General features: G+C 40.2%; 1 protein-coding gene across 7 annotated transcripts in view; it reads right to left on the bottom strand.

Moving 5' to 3' along the window:
* Nucleotides 1–20568, bottom strand: part of CASK (calcium/calmodulin dependent serine protein kinase) — a 291959-nt gene that overhangs the window by 206128 nt on the left and 65263 nt on the right. For 4 of the 7 annotated variants that reach the window (XM_054714347.1, XM_054714367.1, XM_054714354.1 and 1 more), the window contains exon 2: nt 15725–15837. In XM_054714347.1, coding sequence (XP_054570322.1) covers nt 15725–15837 — 113 coding nt within the window. Of the gene's footprint in view, nt 1–15706; nt 15838–20568 lie in introns of all 7 variants that reach the window. The other 3 variants (XM_054714350.1, XM_054714353.1, XM_054714355.1) reach the window with 1 other exon arrangement.

The raw sequence follows: 20568 nt of genomic DNA, 5'->3' as shown, positions 1-20568 counted from the left end.
CGCCATACTATGTACTATCGGGGATGAGGCCCTTCTGTGTGGATTATGAGATTTAAAGATATGGATGTTTTATTCCTCTCTGTGCCCGCTCTTATCCTTAGCATTCTGCACAGAATAGGTCCCTAATAACCTTTTTCCCCCAAACTGAATAAACTCTTCTGTGGACAAATCAGATCCCTCCCAGGCAAAATGTAAATATCTAAATAGTCTGGCCACATCTGGCCGCATGAGCTGATGATATAAACTGTTCCACTCCCTTTCCCTTGGGACAACATAAACCTATTCCTTGTACATAAGTTGTAAGTGTGCAGGTTGCCTAGCTGGTGTGGCTCAGTGGTTGAGCGTTGACCTATGAAGCAGGAGGTGACAGTTCGATTCCCAGTCAGGGCACATGCCCGGGTTGTGGGCTCCATCCCCAGCAGGGGGCATGCAGGAGGCAGCATCCATGACCCTCTCACCATTGATGTTTCTCTCTCTCTCTCTCTCTCTCTCTCTCTCTCTCTCTCTCTCTCTCTCTCTCTCTCCCCCGCTCTGAAATCAATAAAAACATATTTAAAAAATAAAATAAATGCACAGCTTGATTAATTTTCAGTGAACTCACCCATGTCACCACCACGCAGATCAGGAAATAGAACATCACCAGCGTCTTACAAGCCCCGATGGGGATTCCTCCCAGCACTGCCTCCCCTCCAGAGGAAACTACTATTTTGTTTTTAAATGTCATAGATTAGTTCTGCTGCTTTTGTACTTTCAGTAAATGGAATTATAGGGTAAGACAGCCTTTTATGCCTGGCTTCTTTCACTCATCGTGATTAGGTTTGTGAAAGCAAACTTCGGAGTCATATGCCACAAACTCCATAATGTCTTAAAATTCCTTTTAATGATCCACCAGCTAACAGGTTGATAAGTTCCATTAATTTTGCTGAAAGCCAAGAAAGAAATCAATCTGACTTGGAAAAGTATATATTACCTGGTCTTTGAGAGTCACTCCCTTTCTCAACATGATGCCAATTTTCCAACGGTCCCTCTGTTTGGCACCCTGGAGGGTTTTGTACATGCCGCGCCACATCTTCCAGCACATCACAGTGAGATTCTGGGTGGGTGGGAGGAGGCCCACGGTACAGCGAGGGAGAAAACACTGTGAGAGGGTATGTGAGACGGCAGCACCTCTGTGTCCAGTATAGGCATTTTCTTGGGCGCATCAACTTGAGAAATAATCCATAGGGAAGTGAAAATTTAGAAACTGGGTCCCTTAAAACCACCCATGCCTAATATTGCTGAGAAGTCCTTGTGAACACCCAGGAGCACCTGTACCCAGTCTGAAGCATGTCTGTTCAAATGTTAGTTTCCTCCCTGTCCCCTTGCTTTTCTCACCATCAAGTTGACTTAGACTTCTATTCACTGGTAAGTAATACAACTCAGCATTTTAAGCCTGCAACTCTCATATCATCCCAAACATGTTTTAAATTTCAAGTGGGCAAACTGCTTCTTATGTTTCTTTTTTTCCATATATTTTGATATATTTCAGAGAGGAAAGGAGAGAGAGAGAAACATCAAGGATCAGAGAATCACTGATCGGCTGCCTCCTGCACTCTCCACACTGGGGATGGAGCCCACAATCCAGACATGTGCCCTGACCGGGAATCATACTGTGATCTCCTGGTTCATAGGTCAACACTCAACCACCGAGCCATGCAGGCTGGGCTCCAGTCTTATTATTTAACTAGAGGCCCGGTGCACAAAATTCGTACATGGGGGGGGGGGAGAGTGTCTCTCAGCCCAGCCTGCACCCTCTCCAATCTGGGATCCCTCTCACAATCCAGGACTGCTGGCTCCCAACTGCTCACCTGCCTGCCTTCCCGATTGCCCCTAACCGCTTCTGCCTGCCAGCCTGATCACCCCCTAACCACTCCCCTGCCAGCCTGATTGATGCCTAACTGCTCCCCTGCCATCCTGATTGCCCCTAACTGCCCTCCCCTGAAGGCCTGGTCCCCCCCAACTGCCCTCCCCTGCAGGCCTTATCCCCCCCAACTGCTCTCCCCTGCAGGCCTGGGTCCCCCCCAACTGCCCTTCCCTCCAGGCCCGGTCGCCCCCAACTGCCCTCCCCTGCAGGCCATCTTGTGGCGGCCATCTTGTGTCCACATGGGGGCAGGATCTTTGACCACATGGGGGCAGCCATCTTGTGTGTTGGAGTGACTGTCAATCTGCATATTACTCTTTTATTAGATAGGATATACACATTTCCCAAGGCTATAGCTGCCACAGACAGGGATTCCTCTGATGGCTCTGGGCAGAATAAATTGAAGACCCCCTGGAAAGAATTCACCATTCTAGATGCCATTAAGAACATTTGGGATGCAGGGGAAGAGTCAAAAGATCCCAGGAATTGGAGTTGGGAAGAAGCGGATTCCAATCCTCTGAGCGGACGTGGAGGGCTTCAAGCTTTCAGGAAGGAAGGAACTGCACAGGTGGTGGGAACAGCCAGAGGCCAAGAATTAGAAGTGGAGCCTGGGGATGGGCCTGGGTGGCTGCTTCTTACAGATGAGCAAGGAACACGGTTCCTGAGATGGAGTCTGCTCCTGGCGAGGACGCTGTGAAGATGGATGAAATGACAACAGGGATCTAGAACACTCCACAAATAGAGCTGATCAAGCAGCGGCAGTGTTTGAGAGGACCGGCTCCAATTTTGAAAGCAGCTCTACTGTGGGTGAAAGGCTATGCAACAGCATCACACGTAACGGAGAAAGAGAGAGGAGAGTGAATGGATGCAGCTCCACCCTGGCCAGTCGGCAGCCAATCAGCGGCAAGAACATCCACCAGAAGAAAGATTCCAACTCCCTGAAGGCGCAGGTAATGGGGTAGCATTTTTGAGCGTGAATGTATTTTTAATTAAGGTATAAAGATTGTTTATTTCTGTCATAATATGATTTCACACTTAAAAAGACTACAGTATATAGTGTAAACATAACTTTTACATGCACTGGGAAATAAAAAAAAAAATTGGTGACTCACTTATGGCGATATTTGCTTTATGGCAGGGGTCTGGAACCAAACCAGCAACATCTCTTACATATTCCTCCTGATTAAACAACCACCACCTCTTGTCTAACCTTGAGTTACTTGTAGAACTTATTGTGAGAGCATTCTCTCTATTAAGATAGCCCTACTTCCTATTGCAATAGTCCCCTTTTCCGCCTTGAAATAATTCTTTAAAAAAAATTCTTTGTCAGGAACCCAGAATTTGTTTTTTATTTGTCATGCATTAGTTAACTGTGTCCTGCAAATTTCTTCTTGTGACCTATTGTATATAATGAGTTTCCCACGTACTATTGCTCCTATACCAGTGGTTGGCAAACTGCGGCTCTTGAGCCACATGCGGCTCTTTGGCCCCTTGAGTGTGGCTCTTCCACAAAATACCAGGGCCTGGGCAGGTCTATTTTGAAGAAGTGGCGTTAGAAGAAGTTTAAGTTTAAAAATATGGCTCTCAAAAGAAATTTCAATCGTTGTCCTGTTGGTATTTGGCTCTGTTGACTCATGAGTTTGCCGACCACTGGTCTATACCAAGGGCTTATGCGTCCACCAAACTGCCAAAATCTCTGCCATCATCTACTAGTAGTTTCTACTTTTACAATTTCTGGAGGAATTTTTCTAAATCACTATTTTAAAGCTAGCAAAATGTAGATTTGAAAGAAAATATGTAGAGAACAGAAATAAAGGTTTAAAAATGAAGCACAAATTAGTCCATATAGTGGAGGAGAAAATTAAAAAACAAAACAAAAAACAAGCTGTTGCCCTAGCTGGTCTGGCTCAGTGGGCAGAGTGTTGGCCTGTGGACTTAAGGGTCCCGGGTTCGATTCTGGTCAAGGGCATGTACCTCAGTTGCAAGCTCGATCCCTGGCCCTGGTTGGGGTGTGTGTGGGAGGCAATAGATGTGTCTCTTTCACATCGATGTTTCTCTCTCTCTGTCTCTCCCCTACCCTTCCATTTTCTCTAAAAATCAAGGGGAAAATATCCTCAGGTCAGGAATAACAAAAACAAAAAGCCAAGCAGCTTATCGATAATAATAAAAGTGTAATATGCTAATTAAACTGGACATCCTTCCAGACGTCCTTCCGGATAACCTTCCAGATGAAGCCAGGGCTACGAGCAGGTGCCAGCAACTGGGGGAAGGAAGGCCTATTCTTGCACGAATTTCGTGCATCAGGCCTCTAGTTTCAGAATAAAAAATGAGCAGGCTTTCATGTCACCGTTTGCATACTTGTACATTTCCTGAATGTGATATTAACATGAAATTGAATATATGAGCCAAAGAGCTTTAAGAGCTCTAATATATAAACATGAGGGCCATACCTAAGCTAGATTAAGAGATCCTTATGAATAAAATGTTGATATTATAGATTATGGCCAACATATTATATGTAATATCAAGGCACATTTTCACCTAGAATTATACTGCATAAGCATGAGCCATTTCAGTTTAACAAATAGCCATGTACTTTCAGAAGTAGGTAATGCAGACTTAAGTCTCCGCTGCATTTTTTAAAGGCAAAAAAAATTAAGATGAAAGGAATCAGGGTTTTCTTTTCCCACACACTTGACCTTAGGATAGTTGCTAAGAATTGCCTCAGCTCTCGAGATTAATCAGCAGTTACTCATAGAACAGTAACTGGTAACAGGAATTGATTAGCAACACAATTGAAAGTTCACATTTGTAAAACTGGTGCCTCATTTTAAATATAGTTGTCCAGAAACGCTTGGTGCAATACAGCACAATGATCTAATCACTAAAAAACGGGTATCTGTTTTTAAAGTTGGCTCTTCAGCCTTAAAAACTTTAATATTGCCACACAACAAAAGCCACCAGGAAAAACAGCCAAAGATGTACCATCACGGCAGTTTGCTAAAACAACGCTCCTCATTTGCCTAAGATCTATGGAAATACATGATTTTCTACATACGAAGATTTGCTTTCAAAAAGAAAAAGAAAAAAAATCCTCATGGGAAAACGCCTGTAGGAACATATATTACCTAGCCAGCCATTAGTAACTAAATGACTGCTGCGATCAGGAACTGTAATTTTTTAGTTTAACAAACAGCTAGATGCTTTCAGAAGTAGGTAATGTGGGCGTTAGGCTTCTCTGCATTTTGTAAAGAGAAAAAAAGGATGATGAAAGAAATCAGGGTTTTCTTCTTCTGCATAGTTGATCTAATGAGAGTGACTATGAACTGCTTCAGCTTTAGAGAGTCATCGCGAATCGCTGTTTTACTGAAAATTACTCCACCAGGTGGGAGCTATTTTCCAGCAGTTTTTTTCAAACGCCTGCATGAAATAGAAAATCCTTTATGTTTTCGCCATAGAACCACATTAATATGATTTTAAAAATACTAGCCAAATTTAAGGATTTCATTAGCCATAAGCAACTATGATGAATACCTATAATCAGAATGATTATTTAATAACTTAAAATAATTAAATTAATATTGCACATGTATATGACATGGCATATAAAGGACAATTCATTAATGCTTGAAACAATGGGGCTTGTTATTTCAAATATTTAATTTATACACTATGGTATTTTTTTAAAAAAATATTTTTATTAATTTCAGAGAGGAAGGGAGAGGGAGAGATAGGAACATCAATGATGAGAGAGAATCATGGATGGGTTGCCTCCTGCACACCCCACACTGGGGATCGAGTCTATAACCCGGGCATGTGCCCTGACCAGGAATTGAACCCGGGACCCTTCAGTCCGCAGGCTGAAGCTCTGTATACTGAGCCAATCTGGCTAGGGCTATAATATGATATATTAAATCTATGATCAGGACTTAAAAACATATGATCAACCTGTTCAGGAATCATATTTTATAGTATTTTTTATGACAATAAGACAGAATAAGCCATAACATCTTGGAATTTGTTGGATTATTTCTAACTATTTCAACTGTAACCCACAGTGGAAGAAATGGTGACATTAAGAAAATGCAACTGCAAATAACAGGTTTTGGCAAATGCTTTCTGCATGCAAGACGAGGAGATACAGATTTATTAACTAGACCAGTAATTATTCCACAAAATGAACATAAATTCCCTATGTAAATTAAGTATTAAATATTCATGTTTCCTGAGGAAAACAAGGGACAGTTTTTGATTATGCTACCAAGTTGCATTAATCAGAGTTCTGACCATACAGAACAATTTGGATTATCTGAAAACCAAAACCTTAAGTTAAAATGTTTTTGCCTATATGCCCAAATTTTTGTGGGCTCCTTATCCATTATGTGAATGAGCATATAGATTATGAGGAAATTTAAAAAATACTTTTATCCTATATAATAAAAGTCTAATATGCTAAGTGTCCGGTCGACCGGTCGGCTGTTCAACCAGCAAATTGTAATATGCTAATGATATGCTAAGGCCGCTCAACCGCTCGCTATGACCACCAGGGGGCAGACGGTCCGACTGGTAGGTTAGCTTACTGCTGGGGTCCAGCTGATAGGGACTGGGCGAGATGGGCAGGACATGCCCTGGAGCCCTCCTGTGGTCCCTCCCTGGGTGGCCAACCTCCCGCGTCCCTCCCCGGCCCTGATCATGCACCGGTGGGGTCCCTTGGCCTGGTCTGCGCCCTCTCACAATCCAGAACCCCTTGGGGGATGTCGGAGAGCCAGTTTCGGCCCAATCCCGCAGGCCAGGCCAAGGGACCCCACTGGTGCACCAGGCCTCTAGTTTAAAAATAATTGTACCTTAACAGAAAGTACAAAAATAGTATAGAGAGGTTCTGGACTCAGTTTCCCCCAGTAGTAACACCTTATATAACCAACTGTAGTACAATACCAAAATCAGGAAATTGACATTGGGACGGTTGGCAGAACTTATTCAGATTTCACCAGTTTCACATCCACTCGTGTGTGTATGTGTAGAGCTATTCAATTTTATCGCCATGTGTAAAACCATGTAGTCACCACCGCAAACAGCCCCCACAATGACCATAACATTGTTGGATTATTTTAGTCACAGCTACCTGCTCCTCGCGCTTCTCACACAAAGTTTGTGGTCTAACACGTGACAGTCTATTTTCCAGTTCTATAATTTTATGACTTTGAAGCTTCTATTAAAAATATCATACAGTGTATGACCTTTTAGAAGTAGTTTTTTTAAACAGGGCATAATTCCCTGGAGATCCACCCAAGTAGCTGAATTCATCAATCATTTTTCTGTTTTATTTCTTTTTTTGCTGAGTACTATTCCATGGTAGGGATGTGCCACAATTCGTTTAGCCACTGACTCATTGGAAGACATTTTAGTTCTTCCTAAATTCTGCCCATTTCAATAGCAATTTTATGAAAACCTTCTTACAGGTCTTGGTGTGAACATAGGTTTTCCTTTCTCTGGGATGGACATTTCCCTAGAGGACAATTGCTGGATTGAATGGCAAGTATATGCTTAGTTTTTTAAAGAAACTGCCCAATTATTTTCCAAACTGACTGTACCATTTCATACTCCCACCAGCAACATATGAAAGATCAATTTTCCTCACATTCTTGCCAGAATATATGATGGTTTTTATTGTAGCTGTTCCAATAGCTGTGGAGTAATGTCTCATTGTGGTTTAAGTCTATTATTTCCCTAACAGATAATGATGTTGAACATTTCCATGTGCTTGGTAGGAACTTTCTGGGAAAATGTCCATGTCTTTTACCCACTGTCTAATTGGATGGTTTCTTTTGCTTCTTCTTTTTACTGTTGAGTTTCGTGGTGGTGGTGTTTTTTTCATCCATAGATTGTACATTTGGTGTCATGTCTAATCACTCCATCTCCTAGGTGTCAATGACTTCCTGGTATATTTTCTTTTAAAACTTATGTAGTTTTATGTTTTACATTTAAATCTATTAATTAATTTGTATATAAGATGTGAGGTTTAAGTTGAGGTTCAATTTTTGGCCTATAAATGTCCAATTGCTCTACCACCATTTGTTAAAAAATAACCATTTCATACTCCCACCACCAACATACTATTGAATTGGGTTTGAAGCTTTGTCAAAAATTAGTTGGCTGTTCTTGTGTGGAGTTACTTCTGGACAATCTAATCTGTTTCATTGATCTATGTGTCTATGTGCCAGGACCACAGCGTATTATTACTTATTACTTATAGCTATATAAGTCTTAAAATGGGGTAGAATGATTCCTCCCACTTTCTTACCATTTTTCTGTGTTCCCATTATATATTTTATGATAAGCTTTTTATAGCCTCAACAAATCTTCCTGGGATTTTACCTGGATCTGGAGCAAACCTATATATTTCATATGAACAAAATATATATTATGGGATCTCTTGTGACTGGCTTATTTCACTTATAATGTATTCTAGGTTGTAGCTTGAAGGATCAGTATTTCATTCCTTTTCATGGCTAAATATTCCACTGTATAGATATACCACATTTGTCTAACCATTCATCAGTTGATAGACATTTTAGGTTCCACCTTTTGGTTATTATAAATATACTGCTATTAATATTCATATACAAGGTTTTATGTGGACATACGTTTTATATCTCTTGGTATAGGCAATGTCTTTTACTCACTAACTGGATGGTTTCTTTTTCTTCTTCTGCTTCTCCTATGTTTTTTAAAAATATATATTTTATTGATTTTTTACAGAGAAGGGAGAGGGATAGTTAGAAACATCGATGAGAGAGAAACATCGATTAGCTGCCTCCTGCATGCCCCCCACTGGGGATGTGCCCGCAACCAAGGCACATGCCCTTGACCGGAATCGAACCCGGGACCCCTCAGTCTGCAGGCTGATGCTCCCTGAACCAAACTGGTTAGGGCCTCTTATGTTTTTATTGTCACAAATTATCCCTGTTTATGCTGTAAGTTTGTTGGTGATCTTATTCATAGTTTTGTGATCTTTTTTTTTTATTTATTTTTATTTTTTTATTTTTTATTTTTTTAAATTTCTTTATTGATTAAGGTATCACATATTTGTCCTCGTCCCCCCATTTCCATCCCAACCCCCTCCCCACACATGCCCCCACCCCCCTGTTGTCCTTAACCGCTGGTTGGGCTCATATGTCTGCACACAAGTCCTTTGGTTGATCTCTCCCTTTATCCCCACCCTTCCCTACCCTCCCCCCGAGGCCCGACAGTCTGATCCATGCCTCCTTGTTTCTGGGTCTGTTCTTGTTCATCAGTGTATGTTGTTCATTATTTCCCCTAGATGAGTGATCTTTTCTTCTTTTTTTCAGGTAGAATGACCCCCTTGAGTATTTCCTGCAATGGAGGTTTTCTGGTGATAAATTCCCTCAGCTTTTACATGTCTGGAAAAGTCTTTATTCCTCCTGCATATCTAAAGGATAACTTTGCTGGATACATAATTTTTGGTTAGTAAATTCTCTCAGTTATTTGAATATTTGGTTCTACTCTCTTCTAGCTTGTAGAGTTTCTGCTGAGAAGTTCAATGAAAACCTAATTGGGCTTTCCTTTACAGGTTACTTTCTTCCTTTCCCTTGCTGCCTTGAGAATTTTTTCTTTGTTGTTAATTTTTGACACTTTAAATACAATGTGCCTTGGAGAAAGCCTTTTTCAATTGAGGTACTTAGGTGTTCTATTTGCTTCTTGGATTTGAGGATCTAGCTCTTTCCATAGGTTTAGGAAGTTGTCATCAATGATTTGTTTGAACAGGTTCTCCTTGCCCTCTCCCTCTCTTCTTCTTCTGGTATGCCTATTAATCTTATATTTCTCTTTCTGATGTAGTCAGATAGTTCTCATAGAGTTCTTCAATGTATTTAATGCTCAAATCTCTCTCTTCTTCCTACTGCATCATTTCTAGATTTCTACCCTTGATACCACCAATTCTCTCCTCCATCTGGCTGGCTCTATTTCCTATGCTCACTAGTTCATTCTTGACCTCTTTTGTTGAGTTCTTCATCTCCAGAATTTCTGTTTGGTTCTATTTTAAAGTTTCAATCTCTTTGGTAAAGTACTCATTTTGTTCGTTAATTTGTTTTTGGAACCCATTGAATTGCCTATTTTCTTGCTTATCATTGATTTAAAAAATGTTTTTATTAATTTCAGAGGGGAAGGGAGAGGGAGATAGAAACATCAATGATGAGAGAGGATCACTGATTGGCTGCCTCCTGCACACCCCCTACTGGGAATTGAGCCTGGAACTTGGGCATGTGTCCTTGATTGGAATCGAACCCAGGACCCTTCAGTCCGCAGGCCGATGCTCTATCCAGAGCCAAACCAGCTAGGGCTATTTTTTTTTTTTTTTGGTCTTGAGCTGTTTAAGTTCTTTACAAATTTTGGACATTAACTGCTTATTGGATGTATCATTGGCCAATATCTTCACCCATTCAATAGGTTGTCTTTTTGCTTTTTGATGGTTTCCTTTGTTGTGTAAAAATGTTTTAGTTTAATATGGTCCTATTTGTTTATTTTTTGATTGTTTTATTTTATTTTTATTTTCTGAATGTACCTTTATTCTTGAAAGTATTACAGATATCCCTTTTCCCCCCACTAACCCCCTACACCCTGCACCTGCCCCACCCAGGCCTTGAGCACACTATTGTCTGTGTCCATGGATTATGCATATATGCATACACATTCTTTATTTCCTTTGCCTGAGGAGATATGTCAGAAAGAATATTGCTAAGAGAAATGTCAGAGACAAACTAAATAATCTTAAAGGACCTATTTTCAAACATGCTAATTCTTCCTGCTATCTGCTCAAATTTGCCATTGAGCTCCTCCAATGAACTTTCATTTTGGTTACTGTCATTTTTAACTCTAGAATTTCTATTTGGTTCTCTTTTTAAAAACAAATTCTATGCCTTCCTGAATAGTGTCTATTTTGTGAAATACCATCCTCATACTTTCCCTTTAGTTTTTCAGACATGGTTTCCTTTATTTCTTTGAACACATTTAAAATAGCTGATTTAAACTATTTTTCCAATAAGTGTAACATCTGGGTTTGCTCAGGGATAGTTTCCATTGATTGTTTTTTTCTTTTTTAATGAGCCACACTTTCTTGTTTTTTTGCACGTCTCATAACTTTTTGTTCACAACGAGACATTTTAAATAATGTGTTAACTCTGGAAATGCTTTGTGTATGTGTTGGGGCTACGGAGGCAGCCACCTCTGCCTTAGCATTCAATTCCTGCTGCCACAGCCTGAGAGTCAGCTAGAGTTGAGAGCTTAAGTCCCTTTTACGTCTTTTCTGAGCTTGCGCACAATCCTACATGTGTGCCTGTGCATGGCATTATTTTTTTTAAATTTATTTAATCCTCTCCCAAGGATATGTTTTTTTTTGTTGTTGATTTGAGAGAGAGAGAGAGAGAGAGAGAGAGAGAGAGAGAGAGGGAGGAAGGGACAGAGGAAAACATGGATGTGTGAGAGAAACATTGATTGGTTGCCTCCCATATGCACCTCAAATGGGGATTGAACCCACAACCTAGGTATGTGCCCTGATAGGGAATCGAACCCTTCACCTTTTGGTGTACTGGACCACATTCCAACCAACCAAGTCACCCTCGGTTGGGCTGCATGGCCTTCTTGATCCCCAAGAATATGCTGTAGCTTTTCAGGGCCCCTAGAGACACCTTATTCATCAGCTTTTATTTGTAAGCTTTTAGGTTAGCTTTCTGCTTGCCCCACTGTTATCCTCTGCCTCAAGCCTTGCAAGTGGAGTCTTCCAGACAGGTCAAATGATGGCAACTTCCTGGGCATGAGGCTGTGAAGATGTGCCATCTCTGTTCTGCCTCCTCTGGTGGCAGGCAGGCTCCTGTGTGTGTGTGTGTGTGTGTGTGTGTGTGTGTGTGTGTGTGTATGTATGTATATATATATATATATATATATATATATATATATATATATAACCATGATTATGAACTGTTTTCAAGGTTACTGTGGAGCTAGAGAGCAAGGAATGGGCCTGGGGCCAGTTAAAATGCCACAAAGGTCACTGTTCTTATGAAGAATAAGCTGTTTTCCTTGAAGAAATTCTTCCTGAAAAGCTGCAAGCCTTTGGCGAATTTCCAGAGTTCTGAAAAAGTTGATGATGACAGTTTTTGCCAAGTCTACCCTTGCTTTTATGGAGATGAGAACTGTCGAAGGTCCTCACTCCTCGGATTTTGCTGACATCATCTGCTATTTGGAACTTTTAGAATGAGATAGTCATGAAGACTAAGCAAACTGGAACCCCATCTATATTCTTTCTAAAAGATAGTTTAATTAATATTCCAAAATAAAAACCATCAGTTTTGAACTTTAAAAATTAAACCATAAAAAATTAAGTCCTGCCTGGCCAGTGTGGTTCAGTGGTTGAGTGTCGACCTATGAACCAGGACGTCACAGTTCAATCCGGGTCAGGGCACATGCCTGGGTTGCAGGCTTGATCCCCAGAAGGGGCTGTGCACCAGACAGCCGATCAGTGATTCTCTCTCATCATTGATGTTTCTCTCTCTTGCCCTCTTCCTGAAATCAATAAAAACATATTAAAAAAGAAGAATTGAGTCCCTTCAGGATCTCAGAACTCTGTCAATTCAGTGTCCCATTCCATACATCTTATCTTTCTTATGTTTCCTATAGTACTTTGCCTGAATTAATTTTGAAATCTAAAGTTCACAAGTGTCTCAGCAGAGTAAGAGTCTATTAATTAAAAGTTTAAGATCTTAATAAAGGAATTTCATTAATGGGGATTGTGTATGTAAGTACAAAAATATCCTCAAGTCAGAAGCAACATGCCAATGTGAAAGAAGATATTCTGAACCATTTAGGAAATAATATGACTGTGTAGGAACATAATAAAAGCTGTGGATTCTCTTCCTAGGAAAGTGAACATATATACATGATTCTGCATACAATTGAAGGGGTTCTTGGATATTCTGCAGCCTGTACATTAAAAATCCTCATTGAAGAAAAAAATTGTGATTTTAATGGGAAAAGAGATATTCAAATAATTATAGTATCTCATCTTCAGTGGCGTAATAAGAATTTAAAATATTAAATCATATATAAGTGGTCTCCAACCAATATACATATTTCATTTCAAAAGCGAATGTGAACATTATACTTAGAATTATTGCATATGCTTTCTCATAAAAATGTTAGTTGGAGACTATTAAACTGTAAGTCTCTTAAGAGTAAATGCTCTTTTTATTTGTGTTTGCATTGTGAAGACCTAGCCAAATCACAGTACATGTTCGTGCCCAGGTGGCCCTTTATAAAATGTATTTTACTCAATAGTATATTTAAATACAAATGCACTAAGAAAACAGGAAAAAATGTTGAGACAATGACAAAGATCAAATAAACTACAAGACAAAAAGAAAAAGAATAAAGACTAACATGTTAAATGATCTGTTGCCTGAGACAGGTTTAATTAGAAGAGAATGTAAAAAAAAGGGGTCAGGAGTGGAAATAAAATTTTGATTATGTTTCTCGATCACAGTGCTAAATGAGGTGGGAGAACTCCATTTTGGTGCCATAAACATAAAAAACGAATTGCACACTTTTATTTGAGGAACATTTAACTCTGATGAAAACCAGATAAAGGCATGAGTAATATGTAGAATTCAACTGGGTATCTTTTAATATCTACAGGCTGTGGCCCTACCACAGAGGATCAATGGAATGACCTGGCCTTATCTTCAGAACAGGACTTGAAGACATGTATGTAGCCAAAGCAATGAAGGAGTGAGCTACAACTTCCCATCTATAATAAAAAAGCGTAATATGCTAATTAGACTGGACGTCCTTCCGGTCAAAGCCACAGCGCGCAGGGGCTGAGGCAGTGGCAGCAGAGGCCCCCGGCCGCAGTGGTGGTGAGCAGGGGCTACGGCGGCAGTGGGTGGGGGCCAAGGCCCTTGCACGAATTTCGTGCACTGGGCCTCTAGTATATTAGGTAAAGGCAAGACTTAAACCAAGAGGCATGGACTACATGCCAACCCCCTCTTTAAAAAATGTTTGGCATTTGACTCCCTGATAGGTACAATCAAAAGATGGTCAGCCACCAATAAACATCCTCAGCCAACTGAGAAGGTAATTAATTGTCTTCCTAAACTGTCTTTAGCCTGGATGGATTCTGAATTAGGTATAATGATGAACTCAATCAACATATTATAGGCATATTGAGTAATTGATTTAGACTTTTGACTTGAAACTGGAATCTTACTAACAGTTCATCAACAGTATCAGAACATTGAACAGAGAGAAATAAAGATTCAACGCATTGATATGTTTAATAAACTAGGTTTATGCAGAATTACCTCAATCAATGCTCAGGAAGGTTTTCTTTATTAGTTGACAAAGGAACAGAAAACCAAATACAGTATATTAAACTTAAATGCAGTTAAAAAGTTTTAGGAGACATAATGTAGTTGTAAAGCCTGGTTAGAAGTAAATTTTAAATTCTGCTAAATGTATAAAATAATTTATAATGTAAATAATAACCAATTCTAGAGCATGAAAGCATGAGATGTAAAACCTCTAAATCTTACCATAAAATTTCAAAGAACTAAAAAATCAGTTACTGATTCTTTAGGAGTAAAAACCTCCATGAATCTTTTATAATCAGCACAGACATAATAATATTTCAAAGATTTACGAAAGCATCTAAAAGTAATGGTCCTAAAAAAAGATCTGCAGGAACAGATTAAGTTGGAGCTCATACTACATGGACTTTTACTTCTCAATGAAGAGTAACTGGATAAAAGAGAAATAGGCCACTCTGCCTTCGGTTTTCTCCTGGGATTAAAATGGAAAGGACTAAAGAAAGATACATCTTCTACCGGACTGTGAAAAAGTCTCAAGTTAGAAGACAGCTAATTAGTAAAATATAATAATTGCCATATGAAGTATGAGCATATTTGAATTGTGGCTTCAGGAAACTATAGCTTAAAAACTATAAAAATAAATACTGTTAAATGCTTACATACTGTTTATAATTATTTACACATGAATATGATCGCATATCAACGTCTTGAAACAAAATTTTAAGTCCTGCAAGTCCTAACAGTACTGATCTTTCAAGTTTTCACATATGTGACTTAAGCCCAATGTGATATGAGTACCGTATTTTCCGGCATATAAGACGACTGGGCGTATAAGATTTTCCTGGGTTAAAAAGTCGTCTTATGCACCGGAAAATATGGTAAATATCTATGCAGCATTGAGCACAAGTCACTTCACCTCTAATATGGAAATAGCGTATTTTCCGGCGTATAAGACGACTTTTTAACCCAGGAAAATCTTATACACCCAGTCGTCTTATACGCCGGAAAATACGGTATTTTAGTTCTTTTAGATCATATTCCTAAAGTAAGTTTCGGAATTGAAGAAGATCCATTTGCGTTTCTTTTTAATCTGCAATTATCGTATCTTTGTCATTATTTCACCCCGCCCTTCTCATCCCACGTTCTGTACCATGGGACTCAAAATTAGACCCTAAAATATATGTTCTGAATTCACTTTTTTCCTAGTAAAACATAGGCCTATAAGCAACCATAGATGACTTTATAACTCTGTAAATAACTCTATCTTTCAAATTCTAAGTTCTAGAATTCTAACAAACTAGAATGGAGCTTCAATAGTCTCCACCCACTTCTCACTACATTATACCCTCTGTTTCCCCACCCCCAGATGAAGGTTAGGTTGATAAATGGATTTTGGAGGTGAAATAAAGCCAGACATCAAATAACTTACTTGAAATCCATCTCTTACCTTCTGTACTTAACCCTGGACTGGATGTGAACTTGGCCACATCAACAATTTTTACAGCAAATTGTTGCCCAGTTTCTCTGTTGATACATCGTCGTACAACACTGAAGGGACCCCTGAAAAAAAAAAAAGCCAAGTTTAATTCGTTGATTTTCTTAAGTTCTATTTCCCTTCAAAATCCTACTGACATTTCATTGTCTACTACAGCCATAGTTTTCAAAATCAAATTTAAATGATGCAATTTTGTGTTTTTTTTTTAAAGTGATGTAATTTTGAATATATGTTTCAATAATTCATGAGGTAAGGAATTCATAATAAAGTTATTAAACCAGAAAAACAAAACAAAATTGCATTCCAAAATCATTTTTAGAAACTCTAAATAGCATTCTTATATTCAAGGCAAAGGCAAATAATCTTTGTAATATTCTCTCTATATTACCAACATATTAAGCAAAATAAATTGATTACTGGCAATATTCATAGCTTTTATATTTTGAACCAGAAACTTGTCATTCTTGACCCCTTCCTCACAGCCACAACTGTTCTAAATCTTCACTAACAATTCCTATTGAGTTTATCCCAAATAGCTCTGAATGCCGTCCACTTCTCTCCATGTCTCATACCGTAATCTTGGCTACTACCATTTCCTACCAGAAATACTTAAAAACTTTGCCTAGTCCTTCCTGCAGGGATGTTTTAATACTGAAAATCTGATAATGTTTCTGCTTAAAATCCCACAGAGAGAAGAGATCTGCAAAACACATATTCAGTCAAGAACCAAAATACAGAAATAATTCCTAAGTAAAAGAAAACAAAATCCACTCTAATAAAACCTGGGCAAAACACCGCAGCAGGCACGTCACAAAAACAGAGCTGTGGCCAACAACATCTCCAGCCTCCCCTGACACCTCAGAGAAAGCCTTCATCTTTCTCAAACTTCAATTGGGAATCGTTCTAAACTGCCACAGGGAAGGCGGTAATTTCTACCGGCAGAGTGCCGCTGGTCCAATCATTTGCTTACCCAGTCCTCTCCTCAATCGCAATTGGTGGCTTTCAAAACGGGATGATTGATGAAATACCAATGCCCAGGCCCAGGCATTAAAACACACACACATGCACATACACAGGTCCTTGCGATTAATAGTTACCCAATAAGTATCTGAACTAAAGACAATCCAAAGATGAGATTTCTACATTCTTGAGTCAACTACTGAATAATACCAAATGCAATAGCAATGCTATATAATAAAAGCATAATATGCAAATCAACCGGATGGTGGAACGACCGGTTGCTATGACGCGCACTGACCACCAGGGGACAGACACTCAATGCAGGAGCTGCCCCCAGCCCGCAGGCCCCGATCACCTGATCAGGGCCTGCTGGCCAACTTCTCAGTCCCTCCTCTCGGCCGGCAGGCTCTGATTGCCCAATGGGGAACAGGGAACTGGGGGTAGGTGGCAGCAAAAGTGGGCGGCATCAGGCCAAGGTGGGTGCGAGTGGGGCCCCGATTGCCCTGCTGGTCGCCCCATACACAGGGCTGATCTTCCCCGGCAGCCGGGGAAGATCAGTCCGATCTCAGGCCAGGCCTAGGGACCCTACCTGTGCACGATTTTTGTGCGCCAGGCCTCTAGTATACTATAGTAGGCTAGAATGGTTTAGGTCATTAAATACACTCACATGTACATGTGTGTATTTTTCACCTCCTCAGAAAAAACACACATCAAAAGAGAACACAACAAAACACCCTCATTGGCTTTGACAGGTAAAAACAGTACACCTGCCCAGCTGGTGATTCGATTCCTGATCAGGGCACATGCCCAGGTTGCAGTCTCAATCCCCAGTAGGGGGTGTGAAGTAGGCAGCCGATAGGTGATTTTTCTCTCTCATCATGGATGTTTCTCTCTCTCTATCCCTCTGCCTTCCTCTCTCCTCTCTCTCTCTCATGCGGTTAATCAGCAGAAAGAGAAGGTTCTTCATTTACTCGTGTGGTACTGCTTGCCTTCAAGTATAAGTTGGTCTTTTTTCTTTCACTTAGAGGACAAGCAAAAGAATAGAGTGTAACCCAGATGTAAACATTTCTCTGGGATCATATGCATTGGTGGATTTCATCACGGCATCATCAGGACATCAATTACACTGCAGCTTCAAATCTCTCCTGAAACAACCTCATAAAGCTGAACCGGAAAGAAAAGAATAGCAATAATACACCTTTTAGAGCTCTCTAGAAAAAGGCCCCTTTCCACAATCACCCCAAACTATTCAAAAATGTTGCTTTGCACTAAAATATGACTGCTTTAGGTTCATTACATGTTACACAATTTTACCATGAGATGAACTACCAATAAAAATTTTAGTTAACACTTTAGGAACAGCTTTTTGTCCAGTACAATTAATTTTTCTAGAATATTCGAAAGTTTCCAAAAGCCTGCTAATATTTAAATCAAAAAAGGGGGGAATAGTAGAAGAATATCATGTAAGGAAAAATATCCTGTAAGTAAATTACATCTAGAAAATTTTTACTTTAGTAAATTAACTTCCATTTGTAATGCTAACAGCAAGACACCCATGTAAAACATACATGGTGTCAAAACAAGCCAAAAGAAAATCGTTTGGGCAAAAAATGAAAAAGGATTGCAAGTCAAATTTATAGAAAAGATTCCTTTATTAACTTTTGATCGAGAATATGTTTGCATATTTTCAGAAAACAACTCCGAGACCATGTGGATTCCTGCAACAGAGAGGAATTGACAGGACTACTCCAGCCATGAAGACAGAAGAGAAACAGTCCAGAGATGGAAGACGCTGACGATGCCTTGCCATACTAGCAGTCAGCAGATATGTGTCACTGCAGATTGCCCAGGACCAACCCAGAGAGGGTCGGACCTGCAATACCACCATTTGTCCACCATCCAGAACTGAAATATCATTGCTGACATGTACACATAAGGAACTGTTGGACATAGAAATTGGGTCTCAAAAGAACTGTTGGCACAGAAAGAAACTCACTACAGACTGAAAAGAAAAATGTTGCTTTGTGAGAAGACAACATGACAAAATGAGACAGGGCTCTCACAAATGTTTCCATTCTCAATCTGGATGTCTTGTGACCACTTATCCTGACAGAAGCAAGCAATCTTAGGAAAAGCTTAACGGACTTGGTCTCCGTCCACACATAAAACCTTGGGACTCTCTGAACCCAGGACCCTTCAGTCCTCAGTCCGACGCTCTATCCGCTGAGCCAAACCGGCTAGGGCGTGCTTCAATTCTTTAGGCTAATTTTATAATGTGAGGCAAAAAAAAATTATTTTATCTATGAATTATTGATGCACTGAAGACAGGTCACAAGGAAAGCGTTTCCAAGGGTCTTTGGCCCCTCAGTGACCTCCACGGGGTTAGCAAAGGTCAACCACATTTAGAACAAAAAGGGGACACTGAGATATACGTCAGGTGTTCTTTGTGATCCAATGCATCGACTAGAAACTCAGTGGAAGCTGATGAGCATTTAAATGAGTATGTAGGGTCTATAATTTTACCAGGACCCGATTGCAGTACATTTATTTGGTCAATAGGTTAAAGAGATGCTGGCTATGAAAGAATCTAGTTTGGTTTTCCATGTTAAAAGGGGTGGGGGTTCAATAAAGTGTATATTAAACTTATTAATTACTAGAAGCCCTGTGCACCAATCTGTGTGCCAGTAGCTCGCTGCCACCCTCCTGTAGCTCTCCACCCACTGCCCTGCCCTCCTGTAGCTCCCCCTGCCCCCTCAAAACTTGCTGCCCCACCCTCCTGTAGCTCTCCCCCACCCCGCTCCCCCTCATAGCTTGCTGCCCTGCCCCCTCCTGTAGCTCTCTACTGCCTGCTTGTAGCCTGTAGCTCACTACCACCCTCCTGCTGATTATGCCACGCCCTCCTTCTCACACTATTTGCATATTACATCTTTATTATATAGGATAATTGAATGAAAGTTCAAGAAACAGCAAAAAATCAGAGGGCCTAGGTTTCGGTCTGACCTAAACTTATTAAAAAAATATGTTTTTATTGATTTTTTTTTTTTAGAGAGAGAAAAAGGGAGAGGGATACAGAGATAGAAACATCAATGAGAGAGGAACATCATCGATTGGCTGCCTCCTGCACAGCCCCTACTGGGGATCGAGCCTGTAACCGAGATACATGCCCTTAACTGGAATCAAACCTGGGACCCTTCAGTCCGCAGGCCGACACTCTATGCCCCGAGGAAACTGGCTAGGGCAGACCTAAACACTTTTTTGATGCTTGAAATTTTATTCTTAATTTTTTTTAGTCTATAGTACAGTCAATTCTGGAGCGTTTATGTGTGTGCGAGGGGGAATATTGATAGAGATAGTTGTAAGCTATCGTGATAAACTACTATCTTTCTCATATTTCCACTAATTCTGGCCAGGGTATTACTAAAAATGAAATAAGATAATTGAGGGTATTTCAGACTTGATGAAACACATATTCTTTATTCAACTCTTTAAGATTATTGACTGGGATTGTAACACAAGGTTCTTCTTGGGGCAGGTGGCTGCTTGCAGAATTCTGTTTTTAAGTAAAAGGTCCATGAAACCAGGACATGTTACAAGTGAATATTGCTATAATGTTCCTAAGGTTTTGAAAAGAAAGCAGCTGTCTCCCTGGCTGGTTTGGCTCAGTGGATAGAGCGTCAGCCTTCGGACTCAAGGGTCCCAGGTGCGATTCCGGTCAGGGGCATGTACCTTGGTTGTGGGCACATCCCCAGTAGGGGGCGTGCAGGAGGCAGCTGATCGATGTTTCTCTCTCATCGATGTTTGTGACTCTCTCTCCCTCTCAGTAAAAACCAATAAAA

The sequence above is a fragment of the Eptesicus fuscus genome, chromosome 1, assembly GCF_027574615.1.
Source record: "Eptesicus fuscus isolate TK198812 chromosome 1, DD_ASM_mEF_20220401, whole genome shotgun sequence".
In the NCBI taxonomy this organism is placed as follows: domain Eukaryota; kingdom Metazoa; phylum Chordata; class Mammalia; order Chiroptera; family Vespertilionidae; genus Eptesicus; species Eptesicus fuscus.
Note: the sequence above shows the minus strand (reverse complement) of the source record. Positions and strands in the feature narration are given on the sequence as shown.